The following is an 18,042-nucleotide window of genomic DNA, read 5'->3' as shown; positions in this document are numbered from 1 at the left end:
TCCAGCCAAGTACCTACTGAAAAACTCACAAATAATATTTTTCATATAGGAAAATTGTGTTTTTGTGTGAGGAAGCCTTGACCCCTTCACTGTAAAAGTTTGAATAATTCCTTAATATATATTGCTGTCATTTTGAAAAATAGATTCAAACATTTAGAACTTGTGGCTCCAATCTGAAATTAAGTTTTTCACACGTATAAAATCTATTTGGGAAGGTCTAAAATTACCAACTCTCACTTTAAGTACTACGAAAAAAAAAAAAAGGTACCGTTGACATCCAACCATTTTTGTCATTGTCAGCATATATCTGCTAATGAACATATCATCATTTCAGGTTGGAGTCTTTTACCCCAAACCTAAAGTCCTGGCACCCAATGTTTTGAATACCGTACCGGATGGCGTACCGGTCAAGACACTGGAACGAAATATTTCGGTACCTGTACCGTTTCGTGTACCGTTTCGGGATAGTCGATATATGAATAAATTATATATATAAATATATATAACAATTATATTCTAAAATAATAGTTTATATATGAATAAATTATATATAAATACATACATACATATAAATTATAAATAGTCTAATCCAAAATTGGGGGTCAAAAAATAAATTTATAATTTGAAAAAATGAAAAAAAAAAAAAAAAAAACAGTCCAATATATTTCAAACGAAAATATAAGAAGATATAAGAAAATTTAAATTGAATCTGGCCACTAATTTTTACCGATACGGTATATATCTAGTACCTGTACTGGCCGGACGGCCGAAACGAAAAATTTCGGCCATACCGGCCGGTACGGTACGAAATTAAAAACAATGCTGGCACCACCACCAATGTAGAAACTCTTTCTATTACATGGGATGATAATAATTATGGTTGATGCTCAAACTTTTTATATTCGCTTCAGCTTGGGCTGAGCCTGCCCTCTATGGCCCAAAATTATCTCAGGTTCTATAATTCATCCTGAAAAAGTGTGAAGTAATGCTCATTTCAAATCTTTGAAGCACAGTGGTACTCAATTGTCTAACCCAGCACTCACATTTTGTGACCTTTCACAGTTTCACTGGCAACCAAATTTGGGCCACAACGAATATTATCTCCAGTAAGTACAAGTTAAAAGTATGTGCTTTGAGTTTTAACAGATTTAGTCAAGAGTATGTGCTTCTAACTAAAACAGCTTCCGCACCCTATAAATAAAGACAATAATGAAAAAAACAAAACTTACACAAAATTGCTAGTTCTTGATGATATGACAAAACAGCTGCATTTCTGCAATTTGAGTTTATCAAGAGTATCACTATCTTCCTTGTATGACTCTCTGCCACCCCAGATATTTCACCCGAGAACTGGCCAGGTTCAAGTATAATCCACATCACTAGTCATAAATCGTAAACCTTGCAGCCTTACCAGAAACCTGAGAAAAAATTAGAGCATTAAAACTTAAAATAATCCGAACAAGAAGGCTTTAGGAGATATTTTGGCGAGTAATGGCAATTTAGGATTTGATGGTGAGAGCACTTTAGTCCTTATTGACTGGAACATGTTTCGGCTATCTAAAACTTGGAGTTAAGGTGGATTGATAGAAACACCAAACAAAGAGATAGATCGATAGTCTATGCATAAATCAAGATGCAGCCACGGATCGTACCATGGATGGGTGTTTAAATACAGAAACATTGTAGATGCTGCTTCCTTGGTCATGGGAAAGCCGAAGCCTAACATGTGGGATGCTCTTCCAACTCTCTCCAAGAGCTGGTTTAGAGATACCTCCCTCTCCACCCACAGTGTGATTCGTCACCTTCAAATCCATGGAATTTATTTCAAGGCACAAGCATTGCTACCCAGCTATATAATCAGAAATTGAAAGCATAGGAAATCAAATTTTACCGTCATTCCCATAAGCATAGCCTTAACTCTACATTTTTTTGCACCTACTCGATACCATGACAATTGGGCTTATATCTACTGATGGAACGTCAGGGGATGCAAACCAAGTAATAGTTTTAATAGTATAATTTACACAGGTCAAAGTTACTTAGGAAGATGCCAATTTATTAAAAGAAAATAGAGAGGGCTGTAACTGCTTAAAAAAATGGAAGTGAGAAAACACTTAGACATGCAAACAATAATTATTCATGAACTTCTATATTTTTCTATTTCTTTCCTTTGTTTTCTCCAAGGCTGTCAATTAAAAACCCTGGCTTTATCTTTAGCCACAGAGAGGGGTCCTATTATAAAACAATGATTTAGCCACGTGGAAATTGGATTTGCATGAACAAAACAACTCAGGAAGCTAGGATCTTAGTAATGAAGGAAACCAAACAAGAAATTCAATCACAAAACTTACCAATACGACAAGATTATGCTCATGTGCTAATTTCTTCAGCAGAAATCCAGCAGAAGCCATTAATGCATGTCCTGTATTTATCAACCAATCATAGTACCTTCAATTCCTAACTGATGCTATTTGAATATGAAAGGTTTCAGAACTACACAATTCAATATCCTAGAGTGGAGAGAAATATATACTATACATGCTTAACCATGGAAAATTAAATTTGGCACCTATAAAGAGAAACAATAGAAAACAAGAAATAGAATTCCTCCTTAGAGAAGCAAAGAAACATATTACAAAAAATTTTAAACAAAAGCAAAAAGAGCATTCCTAATCAAGCTCCTGAGCAGCCAAAAACATCAATTTAATAGATTTGAACAAGTTGGTAATGAATACGGTCTCTGTTGCAGTCTATTTTCTCTGGTGTTGCTAGCACAAATCTGATCCAACAAATATTCATTTTTACGCAGGATCACTAGGTGAACAGTCAAGGAAATTAGTGGTCAATCACGGAAACCATAGATTTTTATGTCAGAAAGTGTCTTTATTCGTAAAGTGAGTATTATTCAAAGGTTTATATTGGCAGCAGAACATTTGATATGTTGAGACTTGGTTTAACAAAAGGCTAGCACTCTCAAAACTGTCATGCTGCTACACAAAATTGAAAGTTCATATCTCTCCCCAATAATCAAGAAACAAATACACACATGAATAACATTTCTCGATGGTGCAGAGTCGAGAATTCTTGGGGATGCTTCAGGAAGTTTCATTTATTCTCTTTTAAATGGAAAAAATGTTGACAACTGCCTGGATAATTCTACAAGTAATGACAGTACAATTATGAACTATATAGTTCACAATTATCTTGATTATTACACAATAACTGCATTCAGCGTAGAAGAAGATAACAACATCAGTGTTTAAACTCTTGCAACTAACTTCTTAAAGTATGAAATTTTTTTCCCAGAATGTTTGTATATCAAAGTATAGATGAGAAATCATAAAACAGACAATAACCCCGCGGGGGGGAGAGAGAGTCAAATGCTACTGTCTGAACCCAGAAACATCATACTACCATTAAAAAAAGAACTACGGGAATTTTGGTTTTCCTAATTGTGAGCCCCCAAAAGTTCCAACCTAGCCCCCCCCCCCCCCCCCCCCCCCAAAAACCCCGACCTTCCCTAGCTAGTATTCCAAGCTTTGCCCCTAATTCAAGCTGATGAATGTTTGTGGAATCATGAGAGACAGAGAGAGAGAGAAGAAAAACTTTGCCCAGAATGTTTGTATCTCAAAGTATAGATGAGAAATCATAAAACAGACAATAACCAAAGGAGAGAGAGAGAGAGAGAGAGCGATTCAAATGTTACTGTCTGAACCCAGAAATGCCGTACTAACATTAAAAGAATAACTAAGTGAGAATTTGGTTTCCTAATTGTGAGCCCCCAAAAGCAGCCTACTCCCCCCCCTCCACAAAAAATAAAAATCTGACCTTCCCTTACTAGTATTCCAAGCTTCGCCCCTATTTCAAGCTGACAAAGGTTTGTAGAATCATGAGAGAGAGAGAGAGAGAGGTTATGCAACTTTTGTGAGAGATTATAAAAAATATATTAATATAGCAAGGACTGTCTGATTTATGCACAAGAGTGTATACCCTGAGAACCACCTCCTCCAAGGATTGGCGTAACCAGTGATGATATCGAATCAACTATAAGCAGCCGCACCTGACAATCTCCTTTCTGCATCTGAACCAGTAGTCATATGTTCAATAAACTGAAGTGAAATTCAACCAAAATTTACTAGCCAAAGTGCTTCATATCTGATGCAAACCTGAGATCTCAGATTGACTTCCAGCTGATGTAGCACATCAAACATTGTAAAGATGTCAAATACTGAGTGGCATAATATTCTATTCATTACCTTCTGCAGAATTCTGTGTTTAGCCTAAAACAAAATTTCAATTGGGATAAAATTAGACAGAGGAGATTTACAGCACGAGGAAGATTAAGAAAGAAGAAAGAAAAACAGTGCACCAATAAAAGCGATGATACGCTTAACCTGATCAATGGCAGGGTCAGAATTCTGACGAATAAAGTCTATAACACGTTGGGGCGAAAAGGAGTTGCCTGTATCTAAGTATACAACACCGCCCATATGCTTTTTTGCAACATTTGAGGTGGCTAGAAGGCAAACCTAGACAATAAGAAGAGTTTGGTCATTAAGAAGAGTTTGAGTAAGCTGTAGACTACATACACATGCATGTTACAAATAATGCATGTTAGAATATTAACAATACTATATGGTCACAATACAATGGATATTTCTAGATATTAACTCAAAGTGTTGATACCTTTAATATCTAGAAATATCCATTGTATTGTGACCATACAGTATTGTTAAGCATACCAACACATAACAATGACCACAACATCCAGATGAATTTGCAGAGAGATGACTCAGACAGTCAGAGTATTCATCAAGAGAATATAAGGGTTATCACAAATGAAGGGGCTTTGTACCTGTGTTTTACCAGACGATGAAGCCCCAACAAGTTCAGTTAACTGTCCCATGCGTAATCCACCTTCAAGTAAAAGATCAATCCTATGTCATGTAACCCAAAGCATTCAATCAGTTACCGTAATAGAATTCTCACTCTCATTGTAGCAAGAAATAGGACAATGTCTCTGATCAAATTACCCCTCACAACCAGTGGATAACACATGTTTATTCAGTTGAGCATCTTCCAACAGCTCCATACCATTCAACCACGGCTGATGCTGACCATCAATGATAGAGAGGACTTGGGTAATGCCCTAAATGCCCAGGATCTACCAGGTTAAATTACCCCACTTCACTGAACTAAATAATTTTTTTTTAAAATCATAGGGAGTGCAGCCCTCAACAAAAATTCCTCAGGAGGCTAACCTGCTTTAATCTCTCAGATGTCGATTGTTGCTCTGCAAAAGCAACCAATACATGGAGGTCATGCAAGAGTAAATCCTCCTCTGCAAAAACACAAACATGGAAAATAATATAATAGTTGAAGGAAAAGGAAAAGGCTGGAAGCAAAATGGACGGAGTGATGGTGAGCAACTTAAAACACTATGCTAATTGGATAAACGAGATTTGCGTCTATCATTACTTTTTCCTAAGACCAGAATTGATTAAGGGGCTAAGATTCATAATTTTTCCCATATCAAAATGTTTTATAAAGTACAACAGAAGAGAACATACGATCTTCTGTTTTCTTATGTAGAGCTCTAAATTTCATATGTTTTCTTCTCGTATCCTTCAATTCGGAGCAGTCAAACAAGGAGCAGCGCCAAAAGAGAAGTAAAATTGGAGCAAAGCGAACTCCGAGGAAAGTAAACGATGGCGTGAGGATGGGAGAGTAAATGCGGGAAAAGTTGGAGGGGGGAAACGGACCTGAGAAAATGCCGTGAGTAGCACAGAAGTTCTGGAAGTTGGAGTCTAATATGGGATACTCTTGCTCCAAATATTTCAATGGTGCCATTTCACATTTGCCCCGCTCTCCTCTCGCCGTCGTCACATAGAGAAAACTATATATAGCTGATGGAATCAAAACTCCCCCCTCCTCTTTCTTTCTTCTCTCTCGTTGAAAGAATTCGATGTCAAGGCGCACTTCTATCTGTTTCAAAACTTCGTTAAATTTGTGTCAACGGGTTTCTAAGAATATTCTCGAAAAGATTATACATTGATCGCCATTTCTTACAATTTTTTATCTAAATATTTTTATAATTTGAAAAGATACAGTCCCACAGCACGTAAATAATTTTATTCAGAATCTTTTACGCTATATACCATCTACGCAATATAATTTAATTTTAAAATTTAAATATTAAAAATTAAATTATATATATATAAATTATTTACATTTGCCATTAATCTAGAAATTTTGAAGAATCTACCGATCGGCTCCAAATTTTAACATCGAAAATGAAATCATGACTATAAAAATAATTTTATAATATAATATTGAGTTACGTTATTTTGTATATTTATTTTTATATAATCCGTATTTTTGTAATTACATGACTCGTCAAACCATTTCATACAATAGCTTTCTAAGATCGTTTTTAATTGAGGTGACAAGCAAGCTAGCTTTTCGTTGAGCTTGGTGGAGAGAAGAAAATGGCATTAGAAGTCCTCTTTGATGCTCCATATCTGAATTGAATGCAGCCTAGAGCACTTGAGGAGACAGTGCCTTCCACACTAATGTCCTTCCAGCCAAGTGAGTGCATATCGAATTGCCACGAAAAGGAAAATTACACAAGGGGTTAATTAATACACTTCACGGAAGATAATAATTCGGCCTATAATATAAGGCCTTCAATTGCCTCTACTGCTAAGTTCTTGATAAAGAAACAATTGCTTCTACGGCATCTACAATAGGTAATTGTAGCTAAAAGGGTAAAAAGACTGTTACGATCCCACATCAGCTAAGTATGAGATTGGTTGATAATTTATAAGCCCTTAGACACTCTTCTCTTGCAAGTCGATTTTCAAGAGTAAGTTCTACCTAGTAGGTTCGTAACAAATGGTATTAGAGTCATCTCATGTATACAGTCCATGTTGGCATGGTTGCAATCGTGCGGCACAGGAGTGATACTGGCATGGCAGTATTTGTCCAAGGCTAGGAAAGACCTAGTCACAGTTAGCTCGTGTGAGCGCTAGGACCACCTTGGACGTCGGCTACGAAGCATGGTGGTTGTTACGATCTCACATCAACTAAATATGGAATTGGTTAGTGGTTTATAAGCCCCTAGGCACCATTCCCTTATAAGCTGGTTTTCAAATGTGAGTTCTACCTAATAGGTTCATAACAAATGTAACACACCCCAAGTTTTTTTTTTTTAACACACCCCAAGTTACTTAAGAACAAATATGCTAAAATTGTTCATTTCGAGGGGAGCATCACCATAAAACAATGAAGAAGATGAGAAAAGAAATAAAATAAACTTTTCATTTAGCTTCTGGATGCACAAACAAGAAGCCTCTGGCTCTTTACATAGCAACTAACCCAAGTGGGCCTAAAGCAGTGGAAAAAAAAAATCCTAATAGTCCATATTAAGCTCTTAACACTAATACAACTCACTTATGCAACCCATAACCATTGGGACCATTAGATACCTGACATAATTCCATACAAAGAAACTAAAACTATGGGTCCAAACCCACTTACTATATTATTGTCCCAATAAAAATACTGAATTAAAATGAAAGAAATAGCTACTAAAATTATCTTGTCCATGGCCCATGTATTCTGTTCGTGGACTTGTGACAAACCATCCCCCATCGAAGCACCTTTCCGACAATGTACGAATATCCTTGTCCACAATTTTCCCACCACCAGGGTCAAAAACGAGTATTTTCTTTTTACTAGCAACCACTCAAAGTTTCATAATAATAATACCATCAAGAAGTGTTGCAGCATACACCTCAATCCTCTTGGGAACACAACCACAAGTGACACACCACATTCCACCAATTCCTCCCCTGACTTCTAAAACAATTGGAGAAAATGGAAGCTCAACACTGTATTCTTTACTGCCAATTGTCATCCTTTGAAACATTTTGATTTGTGCAAATTGTAGGATTAAGGCATTTTCCAACACCCTGGAGCCTTCCTTGTCTAATTGATCTCAGAAAAACCTTAAGGCTCATTGGAGAAACAATGGCTGGATCACTTGAATCTAATTTGTGCAGTGCCTCTTCCAACATCGACAATCTCACTGGGGGGACGAAGTGTGTTGCAAGGCCACAAGCAAGAATTTCAACCCCATCCAACCTAGTGTCAGTAAGACCCACATACTCTCCAAAGAATCATTGGGGTCTGGACAAGAAATAAGAGGCACCCACACCTGGGAAGAGTCCCAAACCTGTTTTTGGCATTGCAAATATCCAATTTTCTGTTTCAACCCGGAATTTACTGTGAATTGAAGCGTTGGCTCCACCTCGCATCACAATTCCATTAAGAATTGAAACTTGGAGTTTACAGTAGGTTGTCATGATGTAATTTAAGAGGAACTCCTTCTGAAAATAATTTGCACCTAATCTCCAGTCACTTTTACTACAATCAGAACCACAACTGCAACATCATCACCATCACAAAATGCTCTCCCTTTTCCCTTCATAATTACCAACTTGACATTTGAATCCTCTTTATAGGCACTGAAAAGTTCCAATAACCGAAAAAACATTTGAAGTGGAAGGGCATTCACTTGTCTCAGTCTATTCAATGTCAATATTATTACAGAAGACCTTTCTTCAACAAGAACCTCAAGTATGATAGCTTCCACCAAAATTTGGGAATTAACACAGTGCTTCACGAGAATTGGAAGCACAATCATCTTCTGCTCGAAGTTAGATTGAACAACATTTTCAAAAATTCTCAAAACAGTCATAGGAAAAAATAGCCTAATTTATGCTTCAAGTCCAGCTCTAAATTTTGATACCAAACTAAAGAAAATGGAGTCAAAAGAATGAAAAATCATCATAAGATTTTTTTCAAGCATTTCATCAAACATTTGAGACGCTATACCTTTCATCCATGCTTGGTCAGAAAATTCATACAAGTAACTAGAGCCAGATCCTCCTACTGTCGTTTGATGCTCGATTATTGTTCCACCCAAGCAAACTTTACAAATCTTACCATCCCCAACATCACGGTCAGGAGTAAGAATTTGAACACGAGTTTTTTTGACTTCATGCTCACTACCTCCCTTGCAAAATAACAGTAGCTAATCACGCATGAGGTAACCAAAGGCCAGAGCAACAACAGCTTGTTGCATCGACTGAGACAAAGCAGCTAGATCAATTTCACCATGCTCAGGAGGTCGTGTGATGTCTTCCAGTTCTAAATCAAACCTACATCGATGATAAGCGATGTGATTTGAGTGGGTTTGCAGCCAGGTCTTCACCCCATGAAAGTCATTGGCTTTGGGATCGAAGAATGCAAAATCTGTTTGAATCACGCCTTCAAACTCTTCTTCATCTGAAGACAGATTGTTCTCCCTTCTATTCTAAAGTATTATTCAAAAATCCAATAACTGCAAATTTTGGGGAAGATTTTCTATGTTGTTTGGAGTGTTGCGTTCGACACTTGGTCTTGAAAGATGAAGCTATCTGAACAACCTCAATCCTACTCACAATAAACTTTATCCAGTGCCAGTGGACCACGAAAATCCAGACAATCTTGCTATCATGGCAAATGGCAAGGAGTTGCAATTGTCGGCAACTAGGGGCGAACAGATTGGTGGAGTAGATAGATTGTGAGAGTAGAGACGACATGAAAAAGAGGAGAAGGGCAAAAGCTGAGGATCCCATGAGCGGCGATACCTTGTCGGCCTTCGGAGCATTTTGATAATCTTCGGTGTTACCATTTGAACCCTTCGTTTCATGTTCTATTTCCACCTCCGTCGACAACATCCCTCATCAATCTATTTCCATTCGATCACTAGTGAAGTGTTGGTAGAGGCAGAGATGATTAGGGATGCCTGCATTTTTTGAAGGTTTGTTCTTCGAAGAGACATAGAGAATTGGGAATGAGAAAGATCTATAGGTTGGAATATGGTATGGTTATTGTTTTGTGGTGAGGGTGAGGAATCGAAAATCGATTCCACGGGGATCAAACTTCCATCGGATGGCTAGGTGTTCCCCTTTTACAGTCAGTGAATCATTAGTGCTAAGGGCGACCGACATAAAGGAAGAAAAAAGAAAATAGTTTCTAAAAGGAAGATAAGGAAGTGAGAATCGGAGAAGGAGATCAAAGAGCTGAGAAATTTCGTCGGGATTCACTTCCCCTTTTTCTACCGCCATTATTGCGTGTTCTTCTTCTTCCTGCAATGCACAAAGTTGGTGTTGCAGATAGGTGAACTCTTTATTGAAGTTTGGTCCTGAAGTCTTCAAACTTGTTCTTGACATATTTGAATGTCTGTAGAATAACTTCACAACGTTGTTGTGGCTATTCGACCATCTCTTTAATTTTGAGTAATGATAAGATAATTTCTTCTATTTCCATGGATTGATGAAGTAACTGTCAAGGAAAACCTAACTCTGATACCAATTGTAACACACTCCAAGTTACTAAAGAACAAATATGCTGAAATTGCTCACTTTGAAGGGCGTACCTCCATAAAAGAATGAAGAAGATGGGAAGAGAAAGGAAATACACTTTTCTTTTAGCTTCTGGATGCACAAACAGGAAGCCTTTGGCTCTTTACATAGCAGTTGGCCTAAGTGAACCTAAAACAGTAAAAACAAAATAAACTCTAATAGTTCATATTAAGCCTTTAACACTAATACAATTCACTTATGCAGCCCATAACCATTGGGTCCATTAGATACTCGACATAATTTCATACAAAGAAACTAAAACTATGGGTCCAAACCCACTTACTATACTATACTATTGTTCCAATAAAAACGTTGAATTAAAATGAAGGAAATAGCTACTGAAATTATCTGGCCCATGGCCCATGTATTCTGCTCGTGGACTTATGACAAAGACTAATAAAAATATAAGGATTAACATTACATAATTGTGATAATATTTTATTTAATTTAGTAAAATTATGTACAATTCGACTATTATTAATCTCCATCAGGTAAATCGTAACTAAAAGGGTAAAAAGTTGTATGCCACAACTTTCATTAGAGAGATAATAGGGTTCTAAATTGTTAAATAAGATTAATTCGAATTACTTCAAGGAGCAAAATTCTCATAAACCCGGATCTTTGCTCGTCTTATAGCTCACGTCACTTTATTATTTGCGTATCTACTTTGCTTAGGAGGCTACTAGAGCTCCTAAAAAATTTTAAGCCTCAAGATCAAAAGATTTAGATGGTTTTTCTAGGAAAATTGTAGAGAAAGAAGAGTTTTTCTTTTGTGCATTCACTTTTTCACTTTTCTTAATTCAATATACGTAAAACTCTTATTTAAAGAATTTTCTCATGGGAGGTTAATTAACTTCCCTAAAGTTAAGTGGTAGTGATGGGGAGTTAATTAATAACTCCCCCACCCATGTGGACGTAACATGGGTCATGGGATACCCACTACCAATATCTCTCACTTGTCTATAATGGATGTTATGCTCATTAACAATTTCCTCTTGATCTCTCGATCAATTATCTCTTATACAGAAAATGAAGCATGTGACATGACAAAAAGGTAAATGATAGGAGTACTATATTAAGTCACCATCATACTAATATAGTACACTACTCATAACATCTCCGTCTATGTCCCAGACTATTTGTTCTCACTAGGTCAAGAGTACTTAATCCATCACGAGTTTATAATTCAAAGTAATTATTAATCTCACATTATGTAATATGCTCATGATTATATCAAGTCAAAACAACATAATCGTCTGGGCTATGAGACAAAATAACAAGGATCCAAATAATCTTTCCTAGACACTCGTGTCAATTCAATTAGACTTGACTATTTTCTTAGACATACTCTATGAGACCATATCATTCGTGACCCTAAGAAAACATGCTAAAGTATAAACATTAAGTTTTCATCTCATGATATAGTTTTATGTTCAAAGGCATAAGAATAGATCATTTATTGATCCATTAGGACTCACATAGTGATGGAGCAGGGATCCATCCAATCACTCATTCATATGGTCATCTATAGCACATACAGTATGAAATATATGTTACGGCAAAAGTCCCATTTAATTGAGTTTGTCACATTCAAACGCCGTAGACATCTTAGTCTAGTCACCACAAAGGCACTCTAATTTGAGTTTCTTATCACAGTCACTCATCTAGTGTCTGTCTAAGATTTCACATTCTGCATTAATTAGGCTTCATGAAGTTATGCAAATACTTCATATATGGCTCTTATAAGTCTCATCTTAGTCAAGATAAGACGACATTCTTTAAATTTATCTTAAATGCTCTCTAAGCACCAATATGTTTACTTGCTCACTTTCCAAGCATCAAAGTAATTAATTTGTCTCATTTTGCTCACTATTCAAGCGCTAAGGTGATCATCCATGTGAGTGGACTGATATTTTTCTTATGACATCTTTATAATGTGTGCTTTCACATAGTATCATTTCACTTACAATATAAGATAAACACAATAATTTCATTAATGCAATAGATGCTAATAATGTCAAATGTATTATAAAGTCTAAGGTATCTTTAAACAACATATATCAAATCCAATGAAGTCTCAAGCTCCTAACATGAGTTTGGAAAACATTTCTACTAGTAGCCTTAGTAAGAGGATCAGCTACCATCTTACTAGTAGAGATATGTTGTAGGATCACCTCGCCTCACGCAACAACATCTCGAATGTAGTGAAAATAAATATCTATGTGTTTAGTTTTGTCATGGTATTTGGGATCCTTAACATATGTCAAAGCTGACATACTATTGTTATATATCTTAACAGCTTCATCAGCATGAACTGTAATCTCTAAGGGCTGAAAAAATTTCTTCAACTAAACAACATCTTGTACAGTTGCTGAACAAGCAACATACTTTGACTCCATCATGGACAAAACAATGTATGATTTTTTCTTGCTATACCAAGAAATAGCTCCCCTACTAAGCATAAATGTGTAACCCATCGTGGACTCACGCTCGTCTTTATCATTAGCTCAATCAGTATCGTGGTAACCCTTCAGTCTTATGTCTCCAGCATGATAGCAAAGAAAAAGGTCTGTTGTCCCACGAATGTATCAAAAAATCCTCTTAACTGCTTGTCAATGAACATGTCCTGGGTTACTTTGATAACGACTAACAATCAAACTACAAAGCAAATGTCAGATTGTGTACACAACATAGCTTACATCAAACTTCCAATTGCACTTGCATAAGGAACTCTAGTTATTTCTTTCTTTTCCTCATCATTCTTAGGGCAATGTTTTAAGTTCAATGTATAACATTTATCAATTTGAGTGTCTATGGGTTTGGAGTTGTGCATACAAAATCATTCTACAATCTTCTAAATATAAGTCTCTTGAGACAAACTAAGAAGTTTCCTAGATCGATCATTTGAAATCTTAATTCTAAGCATATAATTTGCTTCACCCATGTTATTCAACTCAAAAGTAGAGGACAACTACTCTTTTGTGGTAACAATTATCTCCATATCATTTCCAGCTAATAAAATGTCATTTACGTGCAATGACAAAATTAAAAAACTCTTCAATTTACGTTTGATATACACACAATAATATTCTTATAGCATCTCAAAGTCAATTGAAATTTGGGGTGTAAATCGATCCGGTCCAGGGGTGATGGACCGAAATCCATCATTTTCCTTGGACCAGATCGAACATCCATAGGGACTCTGGTTCGGTCGGTCCGTTTAGTCCGGCCCAAATATTTTTTATTTTTTTATTTTTTCAAATAAATTAATAAAAATATTTATTTAAATTACTGAATTAAAATTAAATGAATTATTAAAGTGGATTATATAACTAACTCATTAAAAAAATATTTTATATGGTCAATAATAATAAATTTGATGAAAGTTATATCATTAACTTATATAACTACTATATAAAAATAATTTATTAAATTATTAAAAATACTTTTAAAATATATATAGGAGTTTAGTCCAGTTCGGTCCAAAATTTATAGACCTTGGGACCTGATAAAATGTTCAGTTTGGTTTATTTTTCTGGTCCAGACTGAACTCCTTACACCCCTAATTGAAGTAATGGCATCATGAAATTTGAAGTACTATTGTCTAGACGATTGTTTAAGGCATTAGATGAAACGTTTCAGCTGGCATACTTTGTGCTCTTGTCTCTCAACCTCAAAGCCAATAGGTTGATCTATATAGATCTACTCGTCTAGTTCTCCACTTTGAGTATAGCCATTCGCCACGAGTCGAGCCTTATACTTGTCAATTAATCCATCTGTCTGAAGCTTAATTTTTAAAACTCATTTGTTTCCAATAGATTTGCGTCCAGTTGGAAGATCAACTAACTCCCAAATTTAGTTCTTTTCCATAGAATTCATCTCATCTCTCATAGAAGCTAACCATTTATTTGAAGTAGGTGAACTTAGTGCTTCCTCATAAGAAGAAAGTTCATCAAAGTCACACAGAGCACACATGAAAAATTTTCCTTCAATCTCAAAACGATGACGATGAATGCTTCCACGTTCACTTCTACATAATTGAGATTCTTGTGAGTCACTTTCTAGTGGTATACTCCCACTAAGAGGCAAGTCACTCTTATTATCTTTTGAAATTCTAGGATGTGATAATTCTCCACCCTTACCAAAAGATGATGTAACTCGTTTAAGTTCTTACAACTCAAACAATTCAATATCATTCTTTGTTTTATCAATATTGGAAAAATCATTCATTTGCTAGGATGTTCACCAAACTCTATTTTTGTCATTCCTCTGCTACGATGTTCACCAAATATTATATAGCTATTTGAATTCTCTGAATATTTTATGAAGAGATGTTTATTTTCTATAGGGCCAAGTTTTTCATATGTATGGGTAATGGTGTAAACATAACCCGCAAAATCCCAAAACCGCAAATGTTCTAAATTTAGTTTTGCATCATTCCATAATTTATATGGGGTTAAAGGAACGAACTTATAAGACACATGGTTCAAACTGTAGGCAATAGCTAGAACAACATCCCCCAAAATGATATTGGTAGGTTAGCTTGCGCCATCATTGATCAAACCATTTTTGTTGTGGTGAGATTCCTCATTTTTGCAACACATTTTTGTTGTGGTGAACTAGAAATCGTTAATTGCCTATGTATCCTTTTTTGCTCATATAGTCCCTGAAACTCTTTAGATAAGTACTCTCGATCCTGATCAGTTATAGAGTTTTTAAATTCCTTTCTTTCTGATTCTCAACATCAACCACAAAACGCTTGTAGTCTAATGCTTCAAAGTGATAGGAGATCAGATAGAAATAACTAAAACGTGAGTAGTCATCTATAAAGATGAGAAAATAAGAGGCGTCATAACGTCCTTCACATTTATAGGTTCACAAATATCAGAATGGACTAACTCTAAATTATAAGATGCCCTATGAGCCTTTCCAAAAAAAATTCCTACAGGCCTTACCAAATAAACAAGGCTCACACATAGGTAGACTTACATTAGCGAAAAACCTCAATAGGCCTTCTTTAGCCAGCCTAGCCATTTTATATTTTCGTATGTGGCCTAGTTTAGTATGTCATTTTAATGAATTAGAAACAATATCATCATCATTTGAAGCCATAAAAGAAAATAAAGAATTATCTAAATTCAACATAAAGAAACCATTTGAAATAAAACCATATCCATAAAAAACTCTATACAAATAAAAGTCCAGTTGAGGGCAATCAAAATGAAAAGTAAAACCAATTTCCAATATAAAAATAACTGAAAATAGATTAAATTGAATACCAGGTGCATATAGCACATCATGAAGAAGTAACAAGCACCTCAGACGCATATTGAGTTGGTAGGTGCCACCTCCAAGTACTTCCACTCGAGTTTTGTTACCCAATATAACGTACTATTTGCCAGCTAGTATTCTTCTATAATCTATAAACTCAACTCAATCTCGAGCTACATGTTTGATTGCTCCTGTGTCTACAATTTATTCAAGAATTGAGTAAGCAACAAAAATATATGAACAAACAAAAGTAATGAGAGAACTGTGTTTAGTGATACTTTTTTTGCCTCAGTGCACTCACGGGCAAAGTGACAAACTTTTCCATAGTTATAACACTTCAATTTGGACTTAGCCTCGCCAGCACGCTTGCATTTACTGTGCTTTACTACTTTTTCATCCTTTGGCCCAAGACTATTTGCCACTCCAGTATATCTCTCATGTTGCTTGCGTTTAGACTTGAATGTTTTGCACTTTCCAGCTTGAGTAACAAGAAGAGTATTATGGTACGCATTTATGCGCTCCGCCTCTAGCTCAAAATGGCAAGATATATAAGTAAAAGTCTTAATTTTCTCATTGTGTGCTAAAATGAGCTTAATTTGCCCCCATGTTAACTCGGGCAAAGATCGTATTACAACGGTAACTTGCTGTTTATTAGTGAGATTATTGCCAATGGCTTTTAGATCATGAATTAAGGCAGATATCGACCTCAAATGCTCAGTTTTGATATGTTTAGGGTTCATAACATATTACTCAAATATCAAAGTGAGAGTACAGAGCCTAGTAGCTGATGTCTTCCCATAGGTAATTTTCTGCTGGTTTCACATATCTTGGGTAGTTGGACAGTTCTCAAACTCCTTGATAGGATCATCGTACATATTGCTGCCAAGTATGGTAAAATGCGCATACTGATCTTTCTTTACTCAAGCATGATAGACTTCCATACATGACAATGTCGGAAAGTATTCACTTCCTCAGATTGTATCATAAGATGTGATAGATTTTCAAAGATCTCTTGTACATTAGCATATATTGGATTTTCCTATACCACATGTCATAGTTGGTCTCATCTAGTTTCTCTCCTCTAGTAAGGTTAGCAACTATATTCTTAGTAGTCATTATCACTATATTCATTGTGCGAAATTGACATTAACACACATTTAATTTTATTCCAAAATCTAACTAGACCATGGAATTCCTTCCTACATGGTGAGACTGAAGATTTCGCTAAAATCCAGTAATCATCTCCTACTATATAAGTCAAAATATAATATCTGATTAATTTTGAATAAAATTTATAGAGTAGTTTTTAAAAAAATACTCAAAACTCATGTACATATTTATGCATAGGCTCCACCTGAAACCTCATTGATAATTTGGTGTATAATGTTAAGGTGTCCTTAAAATATATCGATAGACGTAAAATACATCCCTTTATATGGCTTCAATAATAAAATTACATTATCAATATTACATTTCTAAATAAAATCTTACTACAAATCTTCTAGGAAAATAATAAATAAGGATGCCATGTCATCAATATACTTATAAGCTATACTTTATACATTCACATAAAAATAAATACATACATTACACATTAGCTCAACAAATTATCAATGTCAACTCTATTTATTTTACTTAAAAATAATGAATTTAAACATCCAATCATAAAAATATGCATGATAGTTCAATAGATAGAGAACCCACATTCTCAACTAATGAGAAGGGTTTAATAGGTCATCAAATCTAGGGACACATATTCAATATGGACATGTATTTAAAAATACCAATTCAATACATGCATAAAAAAAATAATCTATATAATTTTTCATATAACACAAAAAAAAATGGACTTGAGGAAGTATGACAAGTGTCCCAAAATTAATAATAATTAGCTTTTAATAATAATGATTTAAAAAATATTTTTTCAACTCTTTGTCTCAACAAAAAAAATATATAAATCAATTTTAGACACCAACACAAGAGTACACATGCCACACGTGTCAAAAATTGGACAACGGAAGCAGCCGCATGCGCCCCCATGTGCCTCCTATGACTATGGGCTTTGTTTTGGCTCTAGAGGTTGTATTGCCTTTGGTTCACTTGCCACGACAGAGAGTGTATATCACCTCCATCATTCTCGATGTTTTTCAATGTCCACAAATAAAGTTCAGTCATCTTAATGTGTATGTATGTCAATAAAGTGAGTAAAAATGCACCCCAAGTGCAAGGATGGATCACGCTCTCCATAGTCGAGAGTGGGACTGGTGAAAAATATTGTTCATCATCTTCTTCCTCAACC

The 18,042-nt window shown here is 35.5% G+C and overlaps 1 protein-coding gene and 1 pseudogene across 3 annotated transcripts; both read right to left on the bottom strand.

Annotated features, from left to right (window-relative positions):
- Nucleotide 1: 1 nt before the first annotated feature.
- LOC108990970 (DNA repair protein RAD51 homolog 4) lies at nt 2-6,014 on the bottom strand. 3 transcript variants are annotated; one of them, XM_018965108.2, is made up of 11 exons: nt 5,763-6,014; nt 5,262-5,341; nt 5,034-5,149; nt 4,856-4,937; nt 4,395-4,529; nt 4,167-4,280; nt 3,991-4,081; nt 2,352-2,422; nt 1,653-1,802; nt 1,230-1,418; nt 2-16 (listed from the first exon to the last, which is right to left on the bottom strand). In XM_018965108.2, the coding sequence occupies exons 1-10, from the start codon at nt 5,848-5,850 to the stop codon at nt 1,380-1,382; spliced, it is 966 nt and encodes a 321-aa protein (XP_018820653.1). In that variant the 5' UTR covers nt 5,851-6,014; the 3' UTR covers nt 2-16; nt 1,230-1,379. The 3 variants fall into 3 exon arrangements, with proteins under 3 accessions (XP_018820653.1, XP_018820656.2, XP_018820655.1); XM_018965111.2 differs by lacking the exon at nt 2-16 and having other exon boundaries at nt 1,096-1,418; nt 5,571-5,958; XM_018965110.2 differs by lacking the exon at nt 2-16 and having other exon boundaries at nt 1,279-1,418; nt 5,262-5,293; nt 5,763-5,954.
- LOC108990974 lies at nt 1,000-8,761 on the bottom strand (annotated as a pseudogene).
- Nucleotides 8,762-18,042: the final 9,281 nt, after the last annotated feature.

The sequence above is a fragment of the Juglans regia genome, chromosome 14, assembly GCF_001411555.2.
Source record: "Juglans regia cultivar Chandler chromosome 14, Walnut 2.0, whole genome shotgun sequence".
NCBI lineage: Eukaryota > Viridiplantae > Streptophyta > Magnoliopsida > Fagales > Juglandaceae > Juglans > Juglans regia.
This window is presented reverse-complemented; position numbering and strand designations above follow the sequence as displayed.